This window comes from Mytilus californianus, unplaced genomic scaffold (assembly GCF_021869535.1).
Source record: "Mytilus californianus isolate M0D057914Y unplaced genomic scaffold, xbMytCali1.0.p SCAF_26, whole genome shotgun sequence".
NCBI classification, from domain to species: domain Eukaryota; kingdom Metazoa; phylum Mollusca; class Bivalvia; order Mytilida; family Mytilidae; genus Mytilus; species Mytilus californianus.
The window spans coordinates 754608-779788 of NW_026262675.1; the positions used below are offsets into that span (position 1 = coordinate 754608).

The following is a 25181-nucleotide window of genomic DNA, read 5'->3' on the forward strand; positions in this document are numbered from 1 at the left end:
ATTAAATACGAAATTTGGTGGCAACACTTTTACCATTCTTGAGTTATGTCCCTTTATAAACATAAAAATTGCTGAATTTTTCATTTCTGTTCTCTAACTTTAGTTTGTGGCACAGAAAAGGAAGAAATTGAATATTCAATCTTCAGGAATGACTCTCAATATGCTCAATGGTTATCTGAATAAAATGTATTTATTTAGTTATAATACTATTAAACTACAACAAGTCTTTACTATTTTGTGTAAAAATAAGCTTGAAAAATCATATTACCCAGTATTACCCATTTGTAGGAGTATTGCCCAGCCCAGGAAAACATGTGTTTTCCCACCCTGGTAATACTATGCCAACCCTGAGTTTGTCTCAACCAAATGTTATAAAACTTATACACAACCGTTCGAGAGTTATGTGTGTTTACAAATAGAAAAATTGCTGAATTTTTAGTTTCTGTTCTCTACTTAAGTTAGCCTCAACCAAATTTTATGAGCCTTACACACAATGCTTATTACCACAAAACTCAGATCAAGTTCAAATTTGGGTAGCGTCACTTTTACCATTCTTCAGTTATGTCCCTTTATAACTATATGATATGCAAGCGGGGGCATCATCTGTGTCCACATGGACACTATCCACATTTATTTATTTAATAAATAGGAAACACATAGCTCTTTATATAAAACAATTATTGTAAAAACCAAATATTATAGCTCTGCGAGCTAACTAGCACTTATATTTTAAGTATCACCACTTCTTCCTATGATTCTGAAGTATTGTACATGGCAACCCTGGGTCTGACTGATTTCCAGCTTTGGTCCAAAGATGTGTGTTTATGGTCAAACCATTAAAAACAATGTTGGATGGTCATTGGTCAACCAAATTTATTTTTACACTTATTTTTAGTTAAATAATACAAGGTCATACTTGAGTTAGGATGCCTTTCCATAAAGTTGTCTATCTACATGTAACTCTGATTTAGGGTGTCAGGGATATATATACATTCTAATTAAAAACAATGACTCCTTAAAATTCATAAAGTCAGAGGAAAAAATATTATCCTGCAAACACTTATGCTAGGATTTCAAAATGTCCAAATGAAATCTTATTTGTTAGAGAGCATTACTCATTTCCAGTGTCTACTGTCATGTCCCTCATTTTTCTTAGAGAAACAATGTTTTCACCCAAATAAGACACTAAACCACCATGATAGGAGTAAGCTTCAATGATATATTTTGCCTTTTTAATATACAATGAAGATTTTTTATGATGTGTTTTAAACACAGTAAACCTGAATTCATGGGCTTTTGGTTCAAAAGTTATATGCAATAAAATTATTTTTTCAAGGTTGAAACTTGTTTTTACAAAAGGGATAGTCATTTATTTGATAGGTTTTTCCCTCCTGGCAAAATGTCTTTGTTCTCATCCTGTTAATAAATGGGTAATAATACATATTATTACCCAATAAAAATCAGTACTTAAAACTAGAACATTTATCTCACTGTCTGATGCCTGACACTACAACTTTGTTTGATATTGCTAGATGATTTTTCAGTCTTTGTTTTTAACAACAAAATTAAAAATATTTAAGTAGTGATTCATTGTACTTGTGTATATCTTTTGTCCAGGTAATTTTTAAACTTAAGAAATAATGTCTATACTTGATGATTTTATCATGTTATAGACAGAAGCGTGTTGACTACTAAAACTATGAATTTAGATCACTGTTAATAATATATCAGTTTAATTTTAAATAGGATTCAGGTTTGGTGCAAGATTTAAATTCAGAATATAAAATGTATCTGAATCCATATATAAAATGAAGCGAGGGGTAATACAGAATTTTAGTATAAGTTTAAACTCTTATAAGTTCTAGGCATATAAATGCTGAAAATATGCCGCACAGCCTTTATGTTTTCACCTTTGAAAAAAATGATAGTGCATATGAACTTTCCATTCTAGGATATAATTTTTTACGAAACTTCATAGTAAAAGTTGCACAGTTTAAGTCGTAAAAGGAGTTCCTATGGAAAATTGCATTGTCTATATTTACAGAAGTGCAACCTTTACTGTGTGATGTATTTTATTGCTCAACAACTTCCTGTTTACAGAATAAATATATATTCTTACACATACATGTATAGGCCATTTATAAAATTTGAATTCCAGCTTCATGTGAGCATGCTTTAATGTGATGCTTTACCCATCCATTAATTGATCACCTTAAAGGGGGTATATTGGTATGACGTTGGCGTCATCGTCGTCCGAAGACACATTGGTTTTCACACTCTAACTTTAGTTCAAGTGAATGGATCTCTATGAAATTTTACCATAAGGTTCAATACCACAAAAGGAAGGTTGGGGTTGATTTTGGGGGTTATGGTACCAACAGTTAAGGAATTAGGGGCCAAAAAGGGGCCAAAAATAAGCATTTTTGTAACTTCCAGACATAACTTGTGTGTTAGTGTATGGATCTCTCTGACATTGTACCACAAGGTTCCATATCACAAAGGAAATGCTGGGATTGATTTTGGGGGTAATTGCCTCAAAATTATAGGAATTAGGGGCCAAAAAGGGGCAAAAAACAAGCATTTTTCTAGTTGCAGGACAATAATTTGTGTGTAAGTGTATGGATCTTTATGAAATTGTACTACAAGGTTCCATATCACAAAGGGAAAGCTGGGATTTAGTTTGGGGTAATTGCCCTAAACGTTTAGGAATTTGGGGCCAAAAAACAAGCATTTTTGTCGAGCCTTCGACTTTAGTCGAAAAAGCGAGACATAGCGATCCTACATGTACATTCCTTCGGCGTCCACAAATATTCACTCTGTGGTTAAAGTTTTTGAAATTTTAATAACTTTCTTAAACTATCCTGGATTTCTACCAAAATTGGACAGAAGCTTGTTTATGATCATAAGATAGTATCTAGAAGTAAATTTTGTAAAAAAATAAATCCATTTTTTCCGTATTTTACTTTTAAATGGACTTAGATTTTCTGCCAGGAAACAACACATTCACTCTTTGGTTAAAGTTTTTAAAATTTTAATAACTTTCTTATACTATTTTGAATTTGTACCAAACTTGGACAGAAGCTTGTTCATGATCAAATGCTAGTATCTAGAAGGAAATTTTATTTTCTTCCAGTTAACATTAATACATTCAGTCTGCAGTTAAAGTTTTTAAACATTTATTTGATTCATAAACTATCCTAGATTTTTACCAAACTTGGACAGAAGCTTCTTACAATCAAAAGATAGTATCAAGAGGAATATTTTTATTGATTTACTTCCTCATTTTTGTTGAGCCTGCGATTAACAAAATAAGTAGGCGAGACACTGGGTTCCGCGGAACCCTTACAAATTTTTCTAGTTTCCAGACAATAACTTGTGTTCAAGTGTATGGATCTCTCTGAAATTGTACTGCAAGGTACCATACCACAAAGGGAAGGCTGAGATTGAGTTTGGGGTTGTTGAATCATAAGGAGGTTCAAAAAGTTGGGGGGAGTGGGATTTTTAAATTTTTTTTTTTAAATTGGTTATTTCTGATTTACATATAAAAGCAAATTATAATGATATGGTTTGAATAGGTAAATTAAAAAATTTTAAGTTCTGAGACCACATTCATTCTGTGTCAGAAACCTATGCTGTGTCAAATATTTAATCACAATCCAAATTCAGTGCTGTATCAAGCTTGAATGTTGTGTCCATACTTGCCCCAACTGTTCAGGGTTCGACCTCTGCGGTCGTATCAAGCTGCGCCCAGCGGAGCATTTTATTTTTTTGGGGATCGTATAATGGTATGATGTCGTCGTCCGAAGACACATTGGTTTTTGGACAACAACTTAACTTTGAGTGAATGGATCTATATGAAATTTTTTAAGAAGGTTCAATACCATGAAAGGAAGGTTGGGATTGATTTTTGGGATGATGGTCCCAATCTTTTAGGAGTTAGGGGCCCAAAACAAGCATTTTTTCTAGTTTCAGGATAATAACTTGTGTATAAGTAATTCGATTGCTCTGAAATTGTACCACAATGTTTAATACCACAAGTAGAAGTTTGGGATTCATTTTAGGGGTTATGGGGGCCAAAAAGGGGCCATAAACAAGCATTTTTCTAGTTTCCAGACAATAACTTGTGTGTAAGTATGTGGATCTCTCTGACATTGTACCACAAGGTTCCATAAAACAAAGGGAAGGCAGCTGGGATTGAGTTTGGGGTTAATTGCCCCAAACATGTAGGAATTAGTGGCCAAAAAAGGGCCAAAAACAAGCATTTTTCTAGTTTCCAGACAATAACTTGTGTGTAAGCGTATGGATCTCTCGGAAATTGTACTACAAGGTTCCATACTACAAAGGAAAGGCTGGGATTGAGTTTGGGGGTTATTGTTCCAAGGGTGGTTTCAAAAAATTGGGGGGGGGATTATTTCCCAATTTTTTAAAGGGATTCATATTTTTTTTTTAAATTTTGAATTTTTGAAAAGTTTCAAGAAGAAATCTTCAAATGCACAGTATTGTGTAATGGATTTATAAGATCTTTGACCACATTTATTTTGTGTCATAAACCTATATTATGTCAAAAATTTGATCACAATCCAAATTCAGACAGTATCAAGCTTGAATATTGTGTCCAAATTTGCCCCAACTGTTCAGGGTTCGACCTCTGCGGTCGTATCAGGCTGCGCTCAGCGAAGCATTTTATTTCATTCTGATTTAAAAAAATATATGGTTTCTATATACTAATGTCTGAAATAGTGGAAACAATTTGCAACTTCCAGTTAAGAAAATATCACTAACAGCCTCATATGATAGCTTGCTACGCACTGATTCCAAAAATATATGGTTTGTATGTACTTTTAATTGGAATAAGATAGATAATCAGCCACTTCCGGTTTACAGAAGGTTACACCTGGTGCCATAAGATAGCTTACTTTACACTGATTCCGAAAATATATGGTTTCTATATACTTTTATTTAAAATAAGGGAGATAATTAGCTACTTCAGGTTTACATAAGGTGACTTCCGGTGTCAATAAAAGGTTATTGTATGCTGATTCTAAAAATATATGATTTCTATGTATTTTTCCTTTGAATAAGTGCAAAAATAGCTACTTCTTGTTTGCACAAGGTCACTTCTGGTTGATATATTTCAAGTGTTTGTGTCACCCAACTCTTTGCAAAAGACACTTTGGTATCATGTATCGCAATGAAGTTATATTCGATTTACCATTAATTTTAACATTTAAAGGGCAATAACTCCTATAAGATATCAGATCGCTTCAAACTAAATATACCATTTTTTTGTCTCAACAGCCCAAACAATTAGCATCAGTTCTTTTATATGTAGCTTTTATAGTATAAGATAAGAGGCACACTCATGAACAAGCTAAGGGCAAAATTTAGAAAATGACCTTGACACCATTTTCTCTTTGGTTGACCAAGGACCTCAAATCAGAATACCCTAGGTCGCTATCACTTTTGGTTCCTGAGTAACATTTGTATAACACTCATGTCAATTACAAAAGGGGAAATAACTTTCATATGGAGTCTTAGTATCGCTTCGATTAAAATTGACAAAAGCATCCTGGGGATTTAACGAGCCATTTGGAAAAATAAATTTGTCGATTTCTTTTACGGTTGCGAAGGAGATGCACACACAAGAAAAACAGAGTTTGGGGAGATAACTCTTATAAAGAAAATTGTTCGTTTAAGCAGGGTCAAAATTAAAAGTATATAAACTGTTCGATAACATATACCAAATATCTAAGCGATATGTTGCGAAACAAAAATTACACGCATGAACAAAATTTGGTGGAAGAAAAAAAAAATAATAATCCAAACAAATCCAATAGGTCTTTCCACAGAAAAGTTGAAAGACCTAATTATCATTTAAGAAGATACAACTGATATATACCATGTAAAAAGGACATACATGTATATTTAGAAATTCATTAGAATCCCTGTGTTTTTAGTGCATTATGCATTATGATGAATCAAACAAAATAGATTTAAATTTTAAAATCACTTATTCAATGAACAAATTTGTTACTGTGAAGTATCACAAAACAAATAACCTACAACAGTAAATTCTTGCCAGCCCATCAAATATTGTCACATAAATTTTCTTTTGTCAAAAGGTATTAAAATTGTATGTAGACATATTCATGTTTGTTCACAATGTGTGTTGTGCAAATTTTAGATTTTTCTTGTCGTAAGAAAAGAATATACTTAATGCATAAAACTGTTTGTGTACATTCATATTGTACATGTAGATTAAATTTGTCCTTGAGTTCAGACATAGATAGTTTCAATAGTAACTGTAACTTTACATCATGGGGCTCACCTTTTCCATATATATATATATATATATATATATATATATATATATCTTGGATAAAGTCTTAAGAATTTATTTTGCCCTCGAGCTCTTGTGAGGGTATTTACTACTGCAGTCCTCTACAATTTTTTTTTATACAGCAGAGCTCCAGATAAGCTGCGTATTTGCGTGATCACGCAATACAAATGATTAAAAACCCAATGCAATTGCCCATTGCAGGGTTCAATAACCCAATTAATTCAAAGGAAAACCCAATTATATGCCAAAACCATGAGTTCTTAACGCTTTTATTCGCTATCGTTTGCGTTATTTACCCTTATCTAATTACAATCGTCGCGAAAATCTATTTTTATAATATTTACAATTGGAAATTTCCTTTCGTTCTATAAATAGAGCCCTGCATCAAGTAGCTGAAATGGGTCCCTGTTGGAATTTTCCGTTGCTCAAAAGGTACACGTGTTTATGAAAACATTTCGATCTTCTCGGAGTTTATCCAATTAGCGTTTTTTCGAATTGCTCGGGACTTATCGTAACATACAATGAATTAAAACGAAAGTAAATGTCCGGTAAAAATATTGAATAGAAGCATGTTTTCAGCTTCTTTTTGATAGCTGAGGACAAGTTATGGTGATAACAAGACTCAGCTAGTGTTTTATGAAGCGTCCGTCGAACGCACGGGCGTGTTGGCGTACCTTAACGAGAACATTGCTAGAACGATAAACACGGGGTTTCTTCAAGAACGAAATGAGTTGGAAAAAGTGAAAGGCCAAATTAATTATGACATGTTATATAGTTGGAAAGCATCGGAAACCAAAAGTTCTAATAAGGGACAACTTAACCCAGATTTATGTTAATTAAATTAAACAAAAACATTCAGGTATAATTTTAGTTTATATATTATTTTTTCATTTTTAGATGATGAGTGAATACATATATCTGTTTTTTTACGTCAATGCAGCTTGACACTTTCTTTATTTTGGTCTAATTGTTCTGTATGCTTAAGATAGCTGTCTTATTGGCAAGTGTTATTTATTTATTTGATGTTGCAGAATTATTTGTAAATTGAAGTTGAATGTGGTGTCCGTAATTAAACCACCCTTTAAACCTGGTCAAGGTTTTGGGGTATATCTTGAATCAGGGAACTACTTATTATTTTTATTAAAAAGTAGATCTGGCAAATAGGTGAAAGGACTGGCAAAACTTTCTTACAGCACCTAAATTTCACATATATTACATAAAAATCTTAACACTAAGCCACACCTACCCCAAATAAACTGTAGGATATCATATAGGATCTAGAAAGGTAATTAGTTACTGTCCAACTAGTGATTGATACCAGCTGCAGTTTATATAAGTTGCGAGAAAATACAAAACTGGCAGAACGTTTAAAACGGGACACAAATCAAACATACAATTGCTCGTCAGTGAATAAACCAAACAAAACAGCTAGCACATATACAAAGAAAGAAACATATTAAAGATGGAAAAACATCTTGGGTTGATATAATGTGATTATAACATGCCTAAATATTCAATATTGTGTTGATGAAAAAACCCAATACATTAAGGAGCTTGGTGGTGAAAAACCCAATTTGATATTTGCTTGAGGGGTGAATCGGAATTGATAATGCAATTAAAAAACTCTATCACCCAATTACATAAAAAAATGATGGGTAAAAACCCCAATTTGTGAATTCTTATCTGGAGCTCTGATACAGTCTACACCAAAACTTTCCATTTGTCACTTCTGTTTAATACCAATTTAACTAGGCTTAAAGTTTTTTAGAAGAAGGCCAAGTGATTAAAGTTTCAGACTGCAGTCCTTTAACTTTCGATATAAGATGAATGCCTCTTTCCAATACATTTTGGGTTAAAATATGACAGTCTGGCCCATTTAATACTGAGAAGGCCTTGCCCTTCACTGAAAGACCTGCTCTATCACAGGGTAGAATAGCTATCTCATAAAATGTTTACATGTACACCCAACCTTCAGTCTGTTATGGTAGAGGATTTAATAAACACTTTAAGAATTATCATTAAAGGTTAAAATACCAAAGTGCACACCGTTAAAATAATTTAAATTTATAATCGTTTTGTGAACTATTAATACATTGTTGGATTAATGCCAGTATAAATTTATAATCACCCAGAACATATCATTATTAAGCAGCTAACACAAATTAGTATTCCTTAATTAATAAATTTGCATTTAAATTTAGTGCTTTCATAGTTTTTTATTTAATTTCTGTAGGTAATATATATTTTATGATCGAGAATTCAGGATACATTTATCTAGCAGTGTAATATCATTTAACAGCCTCAGTTGCTGTCAATATTTTTGAGCAGAAGAACTAAACAATAAAGTTTTTGCAAGGTAAAATGTAGGTTGTATTTAATGAAAATTAGAATGTTGCCTCAAAGTTCTTTTAGTATTTTCATACTGTTTCCACATTGTATGAACCAAAGGTTATCCATATTTCAGTTTTGTTGACTAATTTGTATATAAATGTTTCAGACTAAATGAGTATTTGGACCATACATGTATGGTCATGACCATATGAGTATATACACATATAGGCAGACCATATCTCTATGGTCCTGGTAGTTAATATGATTGACATTGAAAAGTTGATTTAACTGTAAATTGAATAAGGTATGAATCATATGCCCATTGAAGCAGTCATAAATTAAGAGGTTCTAAAAACAAAATTTTGACTTATTTAATCATATGTAATCATTGATACATGATTAAAGAAATAGAATAAATTTTACTCACAAGTTAAATTTATGTCAAAACCATTGTTTGTTTGCCATGACGGAGTCAAAAAGCGAGACATAGATATGCTGTTTCTGGCGGCATTAGCAATGTATTAGTTTGTGATTGGCTTTAGTTTTAGGTAAACCACTAGTGGTAGGTCAATGATATTTAGTATGCAGTTGTATTAGTATTGGCACATCTCCTTTCCATTGAGATTATTTGGCCCTGCCCCCTTAGTCATGGTCTATTGACTTTGAAACTTTTGCTTAGTTTACATGTATTAGTTTGTGATTAGGTCAGTTTATGGGAAACTCCTAGTGGTAGGTCAATAATATTTGGTATGTAGTTGTATAAGCATTGGCATATCTCATTTCCATGGAGATTATTTGGCTCTGCCTCCTCAGTCATGGTTTACTGAATTTGAAACTTTTGCTTAGTTTACATGTTTTAGTTTGTGATTAGGCCAGTACGAGGGGAACCATTAGTGGTAGGCAAATGTTTATTGGTATGTAGTTGTATAAGCATTAGCACATCTCATTTCCATGGAGAATATTTGGCACCACCCCCTCATTCATTATCTATTTTGATTAGTTTACATGTATAAGTTGTGATTATATCAATTTAAGATGAATCGCTAATGTTAAGTCAGTGGTATTTGGTATGCAAATTTATTGGCATTTGCAAGTCTTGTTTCCATGGAGATTATATAGCCCCAACCACTCATCATGATTTATTGATTTTGAAACTTTTACATCTATACTACTAAAATAACGATTTCCAATTTGTTAGCCGGCATGACATAAAAACAACGAATCAAAGAATTCAACTTTATATATAACTAATATAGGACAATGATGTTGTTTAAAAATTACACCATTCCATGCCCTTTTGTTTTCCACACAATTAATACTACCAATAATTAACAAGTCCCAGTCGAATCCGATACTGATACCAATAGTATATGTCACATAAAGTTTCCGGTTACCTGTTACCCTCTGTAAATCCCTCCTTTATCAGAACCAGGAATTCTTCCAGTGGATGTTTTATATCTATGTTACACTACACATTAGTATACTATTTAACAAGTCTGTTTTCTTCCACATCAATACCACTATAAATTTTGGTTGATTAGTTAAAAAATTAGATTTAGTTAATAGTAAGTTTATTGTATTAAAAAAACCAGGACAGCTTCAAACAAAAAAATTGAAAGCAGAGAAAACTGCACCTTACAATCAGCATGACTTCATCAGATGACAATACAAATACTAAAAATCCAGGCTAAAAATAAGGCATAGGTATTTTAATTCAATCATGGACCCGCGGTTGTGTTCTAGTAGTTTATAAGTGAGGGGGTTGACAGCTTTTGTGGGAGGTGGGAGAGAAAAAAAGATTCTAAAAGTGGGAGGTGGCAGATAGGGGGTGGGAGGTGGGAGAAGGGTACCCCCCTGTCCACCCCTCATAAGTAAATGTTTGTCTTTAGGTTTGTTTAAAGGGAATGACTTATGATAAGTCAATGGTATTTGGTATGCAGTTGTATTAGCATTGGCACATCTCATTTCCATGGATATTGTTTAGGCATGTACTTTCAGTCATGGTTCATTGACTTTGAATATTTGCATAACTTACATGTTAAAGTATTGCTATTTTAATTTCAACATTTGCATTATCAAAATAACAAAAAGGCAAGACACATCTTTGTGTTAACAGTTTATGCTTACAAAACACAATATGTGACCTTGACTTTTCAAAATGATTTCAAGAAATATCTAAATTAACCTTTCAACAAGAAGGAAACTGTTTTTTTTTTTCACAGGCAATTTGGGCATTGAATCCTTTTTATACGACCGCAAAATTTTTGCTGTCGTATAATGATATGATGTCGTCGTCCGAAGACATTTGGTTTTCAGACGGTAACTTGGGTATCATTGTATGAATCTCTATGAAATTGTACCACAAGGATCCATACTACAAAAGAAAGGATGGGATTGATTATAAGGGTTATTGTCGTAATGATTTAGGAAAAAGGGGCCAAAAACAAACATTTTATACGACCGCAAAAAAATTTTTGAGATCGTATAATGGTACGATGTCTGCGTCGTCGTCCGAAGACACATTTGTTTCCGGACAATAACTTTAGTTTAAGTGAATGAATCTATATGAATTTTTTTAAGAAGGTTCAATACCACAAAAGGAAGGTTGGGATTGATTTTGGGGATGATGGTCCCAACCGTTCAGGTATCAGGGGCCCAAAACAAGCATTTTTCTAGTTTCAGGATAATAACTTGTGTATAAGTATTTCGATTGCTCTGAAATTGTACCACAAGTAGAAGGTTGGGATTCATTTTAGGGGTTATGGGGCCAACAGTTTAGGAATTAGGGGCCAAAAACAAGCATTTTTCTAGTTTCCTGACAATAACTTGTGTGAAAGTGTATGGATCTCTCTGAAATTGGACTACAAGGCTCCATACTACAAAGGAAAGGCTGGGATTGAGTTTTGGGGTTATTGCTTCAAGGGGGGTTTCAAAAAGTTGGGGGGGGGGGGGGGGGTTTCCCAATTTTTTTAAGGGATTCATATTTTTTTTCAAAATTTTTAAAATTTCGAATATATGAAAAGTTACAAGTAAAAATCTTCAATTGCACAGTTTTGCGCAATGGATTTATAAGATCTTTGACCACATTTATTTTGTGTCAGAAACCTATATTATGTCAAAAATTTGATCACAATCCAAATTCAGACAGTATCAAGCTTGAATATTGTGTCCAAATTTGCCCCAACTGTTCAGGGTTCAACCTCTGCGGTCGTATCAGGCTGCGCTCAGCAAAGCATTTTATTATATAAAAAACTGGAAAAAAGGAAAAAAACGTCCATGCCCCTAATGCCAGTGGTTTCACTTACGGGGGAGAAAGTCAACAGGATGAAGGCATTTTAAAGTGACTCCAGAAAAGGCAATATAACAGATACACCAATTTTCAGACAATATGTCAAAGATGAAGGATTTCAGACTCTCAGTTACATAATAGCTGATTTTGGTCCAGAAAACGAGATGTGTGGTCCTGCGAAGAATTATGTATATATGGTTTAGATACTCATATGGTCTGGCCTGTTATTAACCAAACAAGTATATACTCATATGGTCAGAAGCATATATATTTTCAACTGACTTTGGTATCTGATCATTTTCACTGTTTACAGTTTCTCTCAATCTATTATAATCTTCAATTTAAATATATTAAGAGTAAAAATTATAGTGAGTAGTCTGATAAATTTGTTAGAAATGCAAAATACACAAAAAAATGTACTAGTTAGTAGGACTTGAGCATATTTGTCCCTCAGATTTTTTTGTGGCCTCAATTATTTTTAACCACCTAGGTGGTATTGTGGTAGCATGCTCACCTTGAGTGCAAGACGGCATAGGTTTGGAAGCCCCTCCAGGTCAAACTTAAGACTTGAAAATTGGTATTAGATACTTTTCCACTTAGCATGCATCATTAAGGAGTAAGACTGGTTGGCTCAAAGTCCGAGAATACTGTGTCCTGGTAGGGTGACATGTCTTCCTGTAGACTGTTCCCTTGTGAACTACAACATTAAAAATCTGGCTCAGAGTTAGTCTAGTACAAACTGGGTTCATATGCAAATAACATTATCATGTTTCATTCTTGAATATGCATTTAATTTGCCACTGGACGTCAAACAGCCATCCATCCATCCTTGTTTTGTGCTTATTAGGTGGCAAATATGGTTGGCAATGATGCCAACTATACATTCCCATTGAACCATAATGGATTCACATTTGCATATTGTTCTCTTAAAATGCATGGTTTATTCAAACCAATCTTGGTAAGAATAATGTCACATTTTGTTCTGTTGAGTAAAAAATTGGCCACCAAAATCAGGAAATCCTTTAATAAGATGACTATTTGTTTTCATTGGGTGACATGCATGATGACTATAATACAAGAAATTTTCCTCTGAACTTTATGGGAAAATCATATTTTCCTTTTCTTTTTGCTGAAGCCTGCAAATGTTATTTCGCGAAATCTAGACAAAAGGATCTTTGATTCCATCATTGGCGGTGTCAACATTTAGGTTCAGTCTGTGGTTAAAGTCTATTTAGACATCAACAACTTTATGAAGCCTACATGGAATTTTATGAAATTTGGACAAAAGCTTGTTTATGACCAAAAGACAGTATCTATCTACCGAAATTTTGAAAATATTTATTTTTGTTTTACGTATTTTACTGATAAATGGACTTAGTTTTTAGCTCACCTGGCCCAAAGGGCCAAGTGAGCTTTTCTCATCACTTGGCGTCCGTTGTCCGTCGTCGTCGTTAACTTTTTACATTTTGAACTTCTTCTAGAGAACCACTGAATGGAATGAAACCAAACATGGCATGAATGTTCTTTATGAGATGCTGACCAAGTGTTGTTACTTTGCAGTCAGTCCATCATCCAAGATGGCCGCCAGCGGGGGACTTAGTTTAACATAGGACCCTATGGGAAATACATACAAATGTCTTCTTTTAGAGAAACACTGAATGGAATGAAACCAAACATGGCATGAATGTTCCTTATAAGGTGCTGACCAAGTGTTGTTACTTTGTAGCTGATCCATCATCCAAGATGGCAGCCAGCGGGGGACTTTGTTTAACATAGGACCCTACGGGAAATACATACAAAATGTCTTCTTTTAGAGAACCACTGAATGGAATGGAACCAAACATGGCATGAATGTTCCTTATGAGGTGTTGACCAAGTGTTGTTTCTTTGCAGCTGTCTGCTGATCCATCATCCAAGATGGCCGCCAGCGGGGGACTTAGTTTAACATAGGATCCTATCCTATGGGAAATACATACAAATGTCTTCTTTTAGAGAACTACTGAATGGAATGAAACCAAACATGGCATGAATGTTCTTTATGAGGTGCTGACCAAGTGTTGTTACTTTGCAGTCGGTCCATCATCCAAGATGGCCGACAGCGTGGGGACTTAGTTTAACATAGGACCCTATGGGAAATACATACAAATGTCTTCTTTTAGAAAACCACTGAATGGAATGGAACCAAACATGGCATGAATGTTCCTTATGAGGTGCTGACCAAGTGTTGTTACTTTTCAGCCGATCCATCATCCAAGATGGCTGCTAGGGGGAGGGGGGCTTAGTTTAACATAGGACCCTATGGGAAATACATACAAATGTCTTCTTTTAGAGTACCACTGAATGGAACGAAACCAAACATGGCATGAATGTTCCTTATGAGGTGATGACCAAGTGTTGCTACTTTGTTGCCGATTTACTGTTCAAGATGGCCACCAGGATATTTTATTAAATAACGGGACCAATATTAATCTAAATTTGGCCTCAATCATTATTTGGGTATCTGTTATATGATTTTTATCTATCTTTACATGATTTCTTAAACCAAAGTAGAGTCAGGTGAGCGACACAGGCTCTTGAGAGCCTCTGAGTTTTTTACAGTTATCACTCAGCCTCAGTCTGAGGTCAAAGTTTTCCAGTCATCAATACTTTGTCGAACCCGCATCGAATTTTATGAAATTTGGACAGATTAGCTTGTTTATTACCAGAATACAGTATCCAGAGCCAATTTTGAAAATCTTCATTTTCGCGTTTTTCAGTATTTTACTGATAAATGGACTTCATTTTTTTACAGTTAACAAGAAGATCATAAACGTCTGGGTTTAAAGTTTTTTACACATCAATTACTTTGTCAAACTTTAATAGAGTTTTCTGAAACTTTGGCAGACCTATGAAAATATAATTTTTCTTTTTTTTGTATTTTTCTGATAGATGGACTTCGATTTTTACAGTTAACATTTACAGACAGTCTGGGATTATTTTTTTTTTGACATAATAAATTTGTTAACTTTAATCATCCTTAGATAATGTAAAGATTTACATGTAAAAAAGCCAGAAACATTTCATGATTAAATCATAATTTATAGAGTTACTTCCCTTGTCTTACTTATTTGTTTAAATTTTAGTCCTGCAATTATATTTGATATCGATAGTAAATTGAAATCACTGAACAGAAACATACTATAGATTAATGACATTTTTTTTACACACAAAAGATACAATCGTTTTTAAATTTGTTAAATGATTTTAATATGTTGTCTATTATTTTTGAAGTTACAAAATTAGGTGTTTTTTAATGTCTGGTAAATATCTAGATAGACTATATCCCACTTCTTCTAGTGCAGTCATTTTTGAATCAATGATAAGTGGCATTAGATGTAGAGAATTTCTATTATTAAAAATGAAAGTATAAAGGGATTAACATGTTAATGCTATGGTTACAGTGTTAACCTAGACTTTGGCCTATCATCTAGCATTTCCTCAAAGATTTAGCTAGTGGAAATTGATTTATGTGAAGATAAGGTGTGTTTTTGGTATAACAAGCTGATTGAAAAAAAAATCTTAAAATTGATTTTTATTTTGGATTCAATACATTGATGGGTTTAAATGTAGAATTATATGCATTCAACAGACATTTTAAATCAATCTTTTCAAAAATGTTGACTGACTTCCTTTCATAAATCTATCCAGATTCAATACACTCATTATTGTATTTCTTTACTATTTGTAGCTTTTATTCAGGAAATAAAATAGCATTAATATGCTTAAATGAATATCACACAAGCTTTGAGGTGTAAGGAGCTAATAACTATTTCAACATTAGACTTTTAATATACATACATTGCCATGCAAAGCCGTTGTTCCATGAAAAATTTTGAAAAGTCAAGTAAATCTTAGCAAAGTGTTTTATGTATTCCAGCATATAGAATTTCAAAAAAGTGGTATTAATACTTTCTTTAAAGGCAAGAGGTTATGATTTTACATATATGTGAAATTGAAAAGAATCAAGTGTAAAATTAAACCAGCGCATTGAATTGTGATATCCAGCTCAATAACTATTATCTGAACAAAAAAGTTTTATTTAGGTGCTTGCTAACCAGGATTTTTAACTGACTGAAAATATAATAGATTTAATTAGTAATAATTTTTGTGATAATTTATTACCGAATAAATTAGAAATCAACTTGCGTCATCAGCTTATAAGCTCTGAGTCTAGCAAAGAAACTAACAACAAACACAGGATTATCATAACAATAACCAAAAATTGAAAAATGAGGTTAATTATGGGGAAATATTCCTGATGGTTTGAAGATAATATTTCAATGTCTAAAAGTCTAAAACTTGGCTAAAATGTGTGTATGGGCTTGTCTACCGAAGCTTTGTAAAATTGGAAGGGTTGAACCCTATGCTGAGGATGTGTTCCTTTCTGATGATGAAGAGGTAATTATGAAAAAAGTTTTGCTGGTTCACTTTTATATGTCTCTTAAAGATAGGAATTAATTGTATAATAGAGGAATTTATGGTTTACAATTGTGTTCTCACAAATCTGTCTCAAACATACTGTACACTTAAAATGTCACAATATAGGTATTTCTAAATAGATTCAATTCTGGCTTGGACAAATAATAAGAATGGATGGTCCAAGGGTCAGTATTTTTTTTCATCGGTGTTCTCTTGAGTTATTGCAGAGTTGTCTGAATTTATCATGGAGCGAAACATTCAGTAGACCATTTTTATGCCCCTGTCGTAGCGCTGGTTGGTGGCATTAAGTTTTACCCTTGTCCGTCTACAGACGCACGTATGTACGTCCCAAAATTGGTTTCCATTCTGTAACTTGAATTTGCCTCAACCAAATGTTATGAAACTTATACATAATGCTTATTACCACAAAACACAGATCAATTTTGAATTTTGGTGGTGTCACTTTAACCATTCTAGAGTTATGCCCCTTTATAAATGGAAAAATGGAAAAAAAAATTTAGTTTCCATTCTGTAACTTGAATTTGCCTCAACCAAATGTTATGAAACTTATACACAATGTTTATTACCACAAAACACAGATCAAGTCTGAATTTTGGTGGCGTTACTTTAACCATTCTAGAGTTATGCCCCTTTATAAATGGAAAAATGGAAAAAAAATTTAGTTTCCATTCTCTAACTTAAGTTTGCCTCAACCAAATGTTATGAAACTTATACACAGTGCTTATAACCACAAAACACAGATCAAGTTTGAATTTTGGTGGTGTCACTTTAACTGTTCTAGAGTTATGCCCCTTTATAAATGGAAAAATTGCAAAATTTTTATTTTCTTCTAAATATCAAGTAATTTTTAAAATTGGAGTTATCTTCCTTTGTCCATGGTTATAGTTGAATCAACTACAATCAATGATTTATACAATGCAATGTTTAATTTTGACTTCCACTGATAAAACACAGATCAAGTTGAATTTGGGTAGTGTCACTTTAACCATTATTGAGTTATGCCTCTTTATAAATTGAAAGATTGCAAAATTTTTAGTTCCATTCTGTAACTTAAGTTTGCCTCAACCAAATGTTATGAAACTTGTACACAATGCTTATTACTACATAATACAGATTAAGTACGAAATTTGGTGGCGACACTTTTACCATGTTTGAGTTATGTCCCTTTAAAAACATAAAAATTGCTGAATTTTTGTTTAGTTTGTCTCAACCAAATGTTTTAAAACTTATACACAACCGTTCTAGACTTATGCGTGTTTACAAATAGAAAAATTGCTGAATTTTTAGTTTCTGTTCTCTACTTGAGTTAGCCTCAACCAAATGTTATGAGACTTACACACAATGCTTATTACCGCAAAACTCAGATCAAGATCAAATTTGGGTAGCGTCTTTTTTACTGTTCTTCTGTTATGTCCCTTTATAACTATATGATATGCAAGCGGGGGGCATCATCTGTGTCCACATGTCTTTTTGAACAAATTTTTTCATGCTGCTATGACAAGGGGTGAACTCTGCTGTTCCAGAAGGGAAAGCAGTTACTTCTCTGGTGGGACCTGACGAGTTAAAATCCAGTGTTAAATAGCATTTAGTGATGTCTCAAGTGAGGAAAGGAGGAGGGGGAAGTGACTAAGACAAATTTAACATATCAATTGTCATATGTGACACAGATATTCCATTACAGTCAACCAAACCATAATTGTGTCTGTTAAACTAACTAAGACAACAGTGCCTAGCGTTAAGAACCTTTGGTTCAATAGTTTCTTTGTAAGCGACGACAATCTAACAATGAAATCATGATATGAAATGAAAGCACTGGAATATTGTATCAACTATAATATTTATACTCCATATGCTGCTAAAATGCTGCTTCATAAAGATGGAAAGATGTAAATCTTTATTACAAAGAAAAGAACATTGAAGTCTTCTCTTTTGTCCTAAAGTTTAGTTCTTACCAGACTTTCACTGTCAAATTTTATGTCTATGTCAAGATATGAAGCAACATATACTTCTATTATTCTTTATGGATAGGACATGCTTCATTTAGTCATTTTATTGTGGTTTCAAAGTGTTCATCCAAGCACATTTTGTATACAATTGTACTATCAACTCTTTTACAAGGCCATAAAATTACAAATTAAGGATAAGACAGATGAATTTAGGTTAGGTTTTTCCTTTGAGGGTCAGTTGTTCTTTCTGGGCACTCTGGCTTCCTCCAACAATAAAATATGGCCACCTCAATATAGCCAATAGTTTTGAAAATGGTGTTGAACATAAAAAATTAATCAATCAGTTTGGTCTGCTTCATACATGTACCTTGACTTATACTTTGAAATTGACAGTGAGAGTCTATTAAGAACTAAAATTAACGACAAAAGAGAAGACTTCAATTACAGTTTCATGCTATAACTTAATTACTAATTAATTCAAGCTTTACTTTTGTTTACCTTTTGCATTGTTGTAATCTTGTCATGGAGTGCACATGCAGTCATGTTGCATTCTATTAAGAAATGAAATATATTCTTGTAATGCCTCATGGTTATAATTGTCTGCAAATCAAAAGTAGGGACTCTTGAGAAACATCTATATACATGTATATTGTACTGGTAATTTAATGATTAATAAGATAACCAAAGTAAAGTGAAACTGAGCAAAGTGACAGATTTATATACATGTCCATATAATTATTGAATGCAGCGACTTTTAACACTAAACATACATGAAATATTTGCCTCTGGATGTTCTGCAACCAACCAACAATCAATCAATCATTCATACTTTTAACACACAATATCACTCTCATAAAAACATTAAAGCTAGAGGAAAGTTTTTTTTTTTAGAAGTTATCTTATTTTCTGTACATTTGTTTTCATTTATACAGGTACTAATAATTAGTGGTAATCTTTCAAATGACCAATTATTATTTTCTTGCAATTTTTTTGTTTGTGAATTTACAATAGGCTGTTCTTCTGAGAGACATGTACATGTATGATTACATTTGTGAAGAAATGGTTTCATTTTTATGTGATTTTACTGTAAAATCTACCTAAACTGAACCCCTTGTGAGCCCAAAGGTGCTGTTTGAATTTCAACATATGTGTTCTGTCTATTATGGTAAAATTAAGTGACATGCAATGATACTTTGACATGTTCCTACTTTATGTAGGGTTTGCTTAGATGAATATTGGGAATGTGCAGGGTTTGTTTTTGACAGGTTTCACTGTTAAAGGAACAACTTGTTATTCAACATCTATTATAATTTTGCAGTAATCTATTCAAAGATTGTAACGATATCATTTAAATTAGATTAGCTCAACTAAATCCTTACTGTATAACAATAGAGATCAAATATTTAGTCAATATTTTTACAGTTGTGAGTTTTAAAAAGAACATGTCCGATCTCCTTTGTTGTGACTTTAAAAGGTCTTTGTTGATCTGTCATTGTAAATTCTGCTCTCGTTTAAAAAATATAATATTGATATTATGTATAAATTATTTTTGCTTTAGAAACAACCTGAACAAATTAAAAGGCAACAATTTTCATAGTCTGATTTTTCTTTGAACAAAAGAATGATTTTGTTGCAGTAAATAGATATGTTGTTAAACATCACAATTGATTCTTTTTCTAAGTATGGTCTCTGTTAGCAAAATTATTTATTTTTCAACTTTAGAATATTTTTAAAAAGTCACTGTAGAGTTTTGTAATGGGTAAACTGCTTGTGACCTGTATTCAAACAGATTTAACAATTCCACTTTCTTTGCAACTAATATTTGTTTATATACATGAACTTTGACCTTGTTAACAGCTTCATAAAGCTAAAATGGGAGCATCCATTATAATATGAAAGGGAAATTGTAGAACCTTTCATGCTAAATGTAACTTGGTAGAATGCTCAAAGAGGGCATCCACAATGTAAATACCACATTTTCCTGGTAAAAAAACCCACTAAATGTTCATTTAAAATCAAAATTTTACAGGAAAATATAGTATTTTAATGATTAATGTTATTAAAAAAGCTTGTAGTAACGAAAAAAGCTAGTCTATTTTCAAATTCAAAGATAGTCTTTTTGCACTCAAGTTTCAAATAAAGACAAAAACAACCAATTTTATACATCAATAAATATACATTTTTATTTTATACTAGACTTCATCATTTGATTGGTAGAAATGAAGTAATGGTGAATGTTTGCAGTAAGACTGTTGTACAAAAAAAAAAAGAAATTATAATTTAATTATTATTGTTATATAATTAATATTATATATTTTAGTTGTTCAATGATGGACCTCCAAAAGCTAGGCACATGTGGAGTGAAGATAGTGGACCATCACAAGACAGTAATAGCAATGGTAAACGTGTCCCTAAACGTAGAATAACTGTAGTGGGAATTAATGCTGTAGAAGAAGCTCAGCAAGAACCAGGTACAAAAATCAGTATTGTGGACAATTGGTTCCCTATATTAAACAATTACACAAATTCCAAGTGTAATTTGCACTCTCCTGGTTCAAAATACTATAAACTAAGATGGACTTTTGCTGAAAATTATAAATAGAGATATAGGTGATAGCTGGTCGCTTTGAAATCTGTTGGATCTATATATAAGAGTGACCTCTATGTCCTCATGAATATCAAGAGTGTACATAGTCTTCATAGTCAATTGAATTAAAAAAAATTTAAATCCATATATTTCAAAAAAAATTTCATGCATTTGTCCAAAATAGTTAAGGAACTGCCCTGGTCCTCACATGAAAGCTGCTATCAAAAGATATTTAGTTGCATTAATTTTCACATTTATGTAAATTTATATAACATACCCTGACCAGGGCTTCCAAAATTATTTTTAGCCAGCCGGACATTTTATATATTATCCCGATTTTAATCCCTCAAGACTAAATAAAGAAAAGGCAATTATGGTAATCAGTTGCCGAGTTGGCCATCCCAATGATTGACATTAAAAAAAAAAACGATATTAAACTTTCTTTGATTCAAATTCGAAGTTCTGACGTAAACTGTTAAATTGGCAGTGCATCATTAGAAGTGTGCAACATCACCGTACTTATATCTGCCTTAGACTTTTTATTTGTGCAAAATAACGTTGTCAAAAACTTTACTTTCGTTTTTAAATCTACCGGATGTTATCTTGACAATGGTAAAACATGGACCAGAGATGGATACGTAAATCCGTGTACGTTTGCAAAGCATGAATGAGTGTATAAGTTGCTCATTCTATGTTATTTCTTCAAGAAAATATTCGAAATAAAAGTGAGATAAAGGTATCAATGACAATTTAAGCATTTTTTGAAGAAATTGATTAATTGATGCATAATTAAATTTCACACATGAGCACATGCGCACACGTCTATTAGTTCAAACAGAGACATGTCTCTGGTTCAAACAACATGACGATTTTTCATTTTTCACCTTTTTAATTTTTTCATCAAATCATATTTGTAAATGTATTTCTGATAATTTAAATCTTTTTAACTACATTAATTAGATGCAAACCGGTGAAAAGTAAGAAAATAACTTTGAACAGACCGATCAATGTCCGGTTCAAAATAGTTTTAAAAAAATTGTTCGACAACTAATTAGCCTTGATTAAAATGAGAAGGTATTAAAGTAGGGGTTGTTTTGATAGTACTTAATGATCATGTCACTTTTATGACCGGAAATGTGTGGCTGTTAAAGGCAAAAGGTTGGGTCAAAAAGATCGCGAATTATGTTAAAAATTATGATGACCGTCTCTTAAAAAAGCCTTGAAAACTAAAAAGTAGATGACCGTTTCGTGCATTGCCCAGCCGGACTTTTACCGGACATTATACAAATGTCCGGAATATATGACCGTTTTGGAAGCCTTGACCCTGACTCCAAATAAAAATTGGTCATTTTAACCTATATTTGATGCTTCACTGAAGTGTTTTGTTCAAATTCATTCCTTAGTGACTTACAGTCTTATAATTTAGTGTAGTTATACTTATCAATAACATTAAGGGTACCAATTTTACTGCACCAGATGGGCATTTTAATAATAAATGTTTCTTGAGTGATGCTCGAGGCCAAATATTTGAAAATCCTTATACAAACGTTGTAGAGCTGATAAAACCAAAAATGACCAAACATTAAGCTAAACCCAGACTAGGAATCAGAGAGAGGCATGAGGGAGAAAAGGCACTTGTTGCTTCCAATAATTTTTCTAAAACTTTGTCAAAGTTTTTTGATTTAATTTAAAGCTCTGAAACTGTTTTGCCTTATAATTATGTAACTTTTGCAAAGGAAAGCTTAAATCGTATAAAGTGGAGACTATGTACATGATGCTTTTTCCTGTAGAAGTTTAATTTTACTGAATAACTGTTTAATTACTTAGGCAAACTATGTATTTATAAATATCAGCATGTATTATATATTTGTTAAAGTTAGTAATTTTAAAGAAATATAGTATTTTGAACCAAACTAAAACACAAATTGCCTCATCACTATACCCACAATGGGATGATGATTTGTTACTTCCTTTGTACCTGGATCAGAGACAGCTGGGATAGCATGCATACATATAAATGAAAGGCAAAAGGCTAGCATACTGCATGTTATAACCAACGTTTCATCTGCATGTCCTGTCAGTAGGGCTTGGAATGCACTTGCCCTAGAATAGTATTGCTTATATTGATGTCAAAACCACTAATAGATGGCATTTAGGTATGAAAGGCCAAAGTTTATTGTAAATACTCTTTTTAAAGTACCAGGTATTTGATAACCTCTCCCACTTACCAAGTACTAGTGTGACAGTTCCTCACATTAAATGATGACTGCAAAATAGGGAAAGCACTGCAATGTTTGGGTTAAGTTATAACAGTTTCAATAGATATGACAATTTTTAGAACCAATGGTCATTTCAAAATTTTGAAAGGAGTTGAAATGTCCTTGGTATTCTTCTTTGTAAATTAAGCATACTAACACTGAAAAAGTAACAGCTAGAATGCCTAATATTATTGTTTTACAATCATCATACATGTAACATCAAATTTATTACATAACTACTAGTCTAGGCTGATATGTATTTAGGGGAGGGAAAATTTTTATTGTCTACGAAGTAGAATTTATTTCCTGTGTTGACTTCTACTCTGCTTATAAATATAGCTACTAATATACAAAATCATTCAAAATTAGCTAAGGAAGGACAATGGTAGTGCTAGTGCAAATGTTTGTTAATTTGATATTTTGTTAAAAGTTATTGTTTTAAAGTACAAATCCACTGTAAAACGACATGGGTTGCAGTCTGATCCATGACTATGCAAATTTTGTCAGTTAAGCAAAAGAATACAAATATAATTAAATAAGAGGGTCTACACAATTTGGTGAACAGGTGCTAACCATAATGAAATTTCCAGGTGACGCATTTGAAAAATTCACTTTGATCTTTTTAAAAAAAGTAATTACATGCAGGGGATAATGTTTCAAAACAATTTTAACAATATATTTTCATTGTAATGATGCAAATTATATAATTGAGTTTTTACCAATTCTTGTAAGCAAAATAAGAAAGACCCACAATATATCTTCTTTTTATGGTCTCTGCAAAATGGACAAATTCCTGCAGTTTGACAATTTTCCTAATAGCTGAAAGATGAATTGTTTTAACATACTAAAAAAGCATATATTCTGTGAGTATGGTTAGCATATTTGTCAATATGATTGAAAACTTAAGAATTTGTTTAGGCACAAGAACCTCTAAAAAGAATTCATTTTCAGATCAGTGGCATTAGAATTTTATACACAGGAAAAACATGCTAAGAAGCTACAAAATGCAGCAGAAATGATTGTTTTGTATGCTTGTAACCGCTTGTGTTCATTAAAATATGGCCTGCATTTTAATTTCAAAAATTTGATCTTTGTGAATATTTGTACATAAAGTTAATACTTTGCATGTGAAATGTATGCATTGCATGTACACAACAGTTGATGCATTAGTTTGTTCTAAGGCATATATATATATAAATCATTATCTACCTAAGCTTTTTCGCATCATGCTTCTTTAACATTATAGCAGATGCTCACATTCACTTATCTTACTTTAATGTTCTTTAAATGTATGTATATATGTATTGTAAAAGTTGTAAAAACTGTCGTTTGTTTGCACTCTTAGAGTTTTTGAATAGCTGTTCAGACATTAATTTGGAATGTTTGAGTAAAAGTAAACAGTTCATAATATTTAGAAGCTCAAATAACTTTTTTTTATATGCGTCATGCTAATTGAAGTGTTCTTTCATTATTCAGTTTGGTTAAATTTGCTTAAAATTTCAAAATTATTTTTAATTTAAAAATTCTTATATTTAATTTTAATGTTAAGATATGATAATGTCTACTGAAAGAACTAATAGAATGTGGCTTTTTAAAAAGAGGTTGAAAAAAATGAATGTAGCTATCTTTGGTTTTGAATCATTTCTTTTATAAAGGCATGAAAATAAATATATATTGTTTACAGGATAGTTAGATCACCAAAAAATTTAGAAGCAAGATTTTCCTGTATATTATATATATAAATTCTACCACTGCAGCGAGTGTGATACACTATATCTCCACTGGAGACAGTAAAATTTCAAATTGAAAATGTAAGGCATGCCAAGTGTTTTAAATATTTAAATATTAACTGTCAAGAGTGGAGGGATGTTGTATTGGACGAGATTCAGATGTGGAATCTGTTTATCTAATGATTTTTATACAATAATATATGGACAAACTTTTCCTTTTT

General features: G+C 32.3%; 1 protein-coding gene across 18 annotated transcripts in view; it reads left to right on the forward strand.

Moving 5' to 3' along the window:
• Nucleotides 1–25181, forward strand: part of LOC127732612 (TOG array regulator of axonemal microtubules protein 1-like) — an 86202-nt gene that overhangs the window by 10411 nt on the left and 50610 nt on the right. For 12 of the 18 annotated variants that reach the window (XM_052241684.1, XM_052241666.1, XM_052241665.1 and 9 more), the window contains exon 2: nucleotides 20706–20856. In XM_052241684.1, the coding sequence (XP_052097644.1) occupies nucleotides 20706–20856 (151 nt within the window). Of the gene's footprint in view, nucleotides 1–16109; nucleotides 16398–20705; nucleotides 20857–25181 lie in introns of those variants that run through there. The other 6 variants (XM_052241669.1, XM_052241676.1, XM_052241678.1 and 3 more) reach the window with 3 other exon arrangements.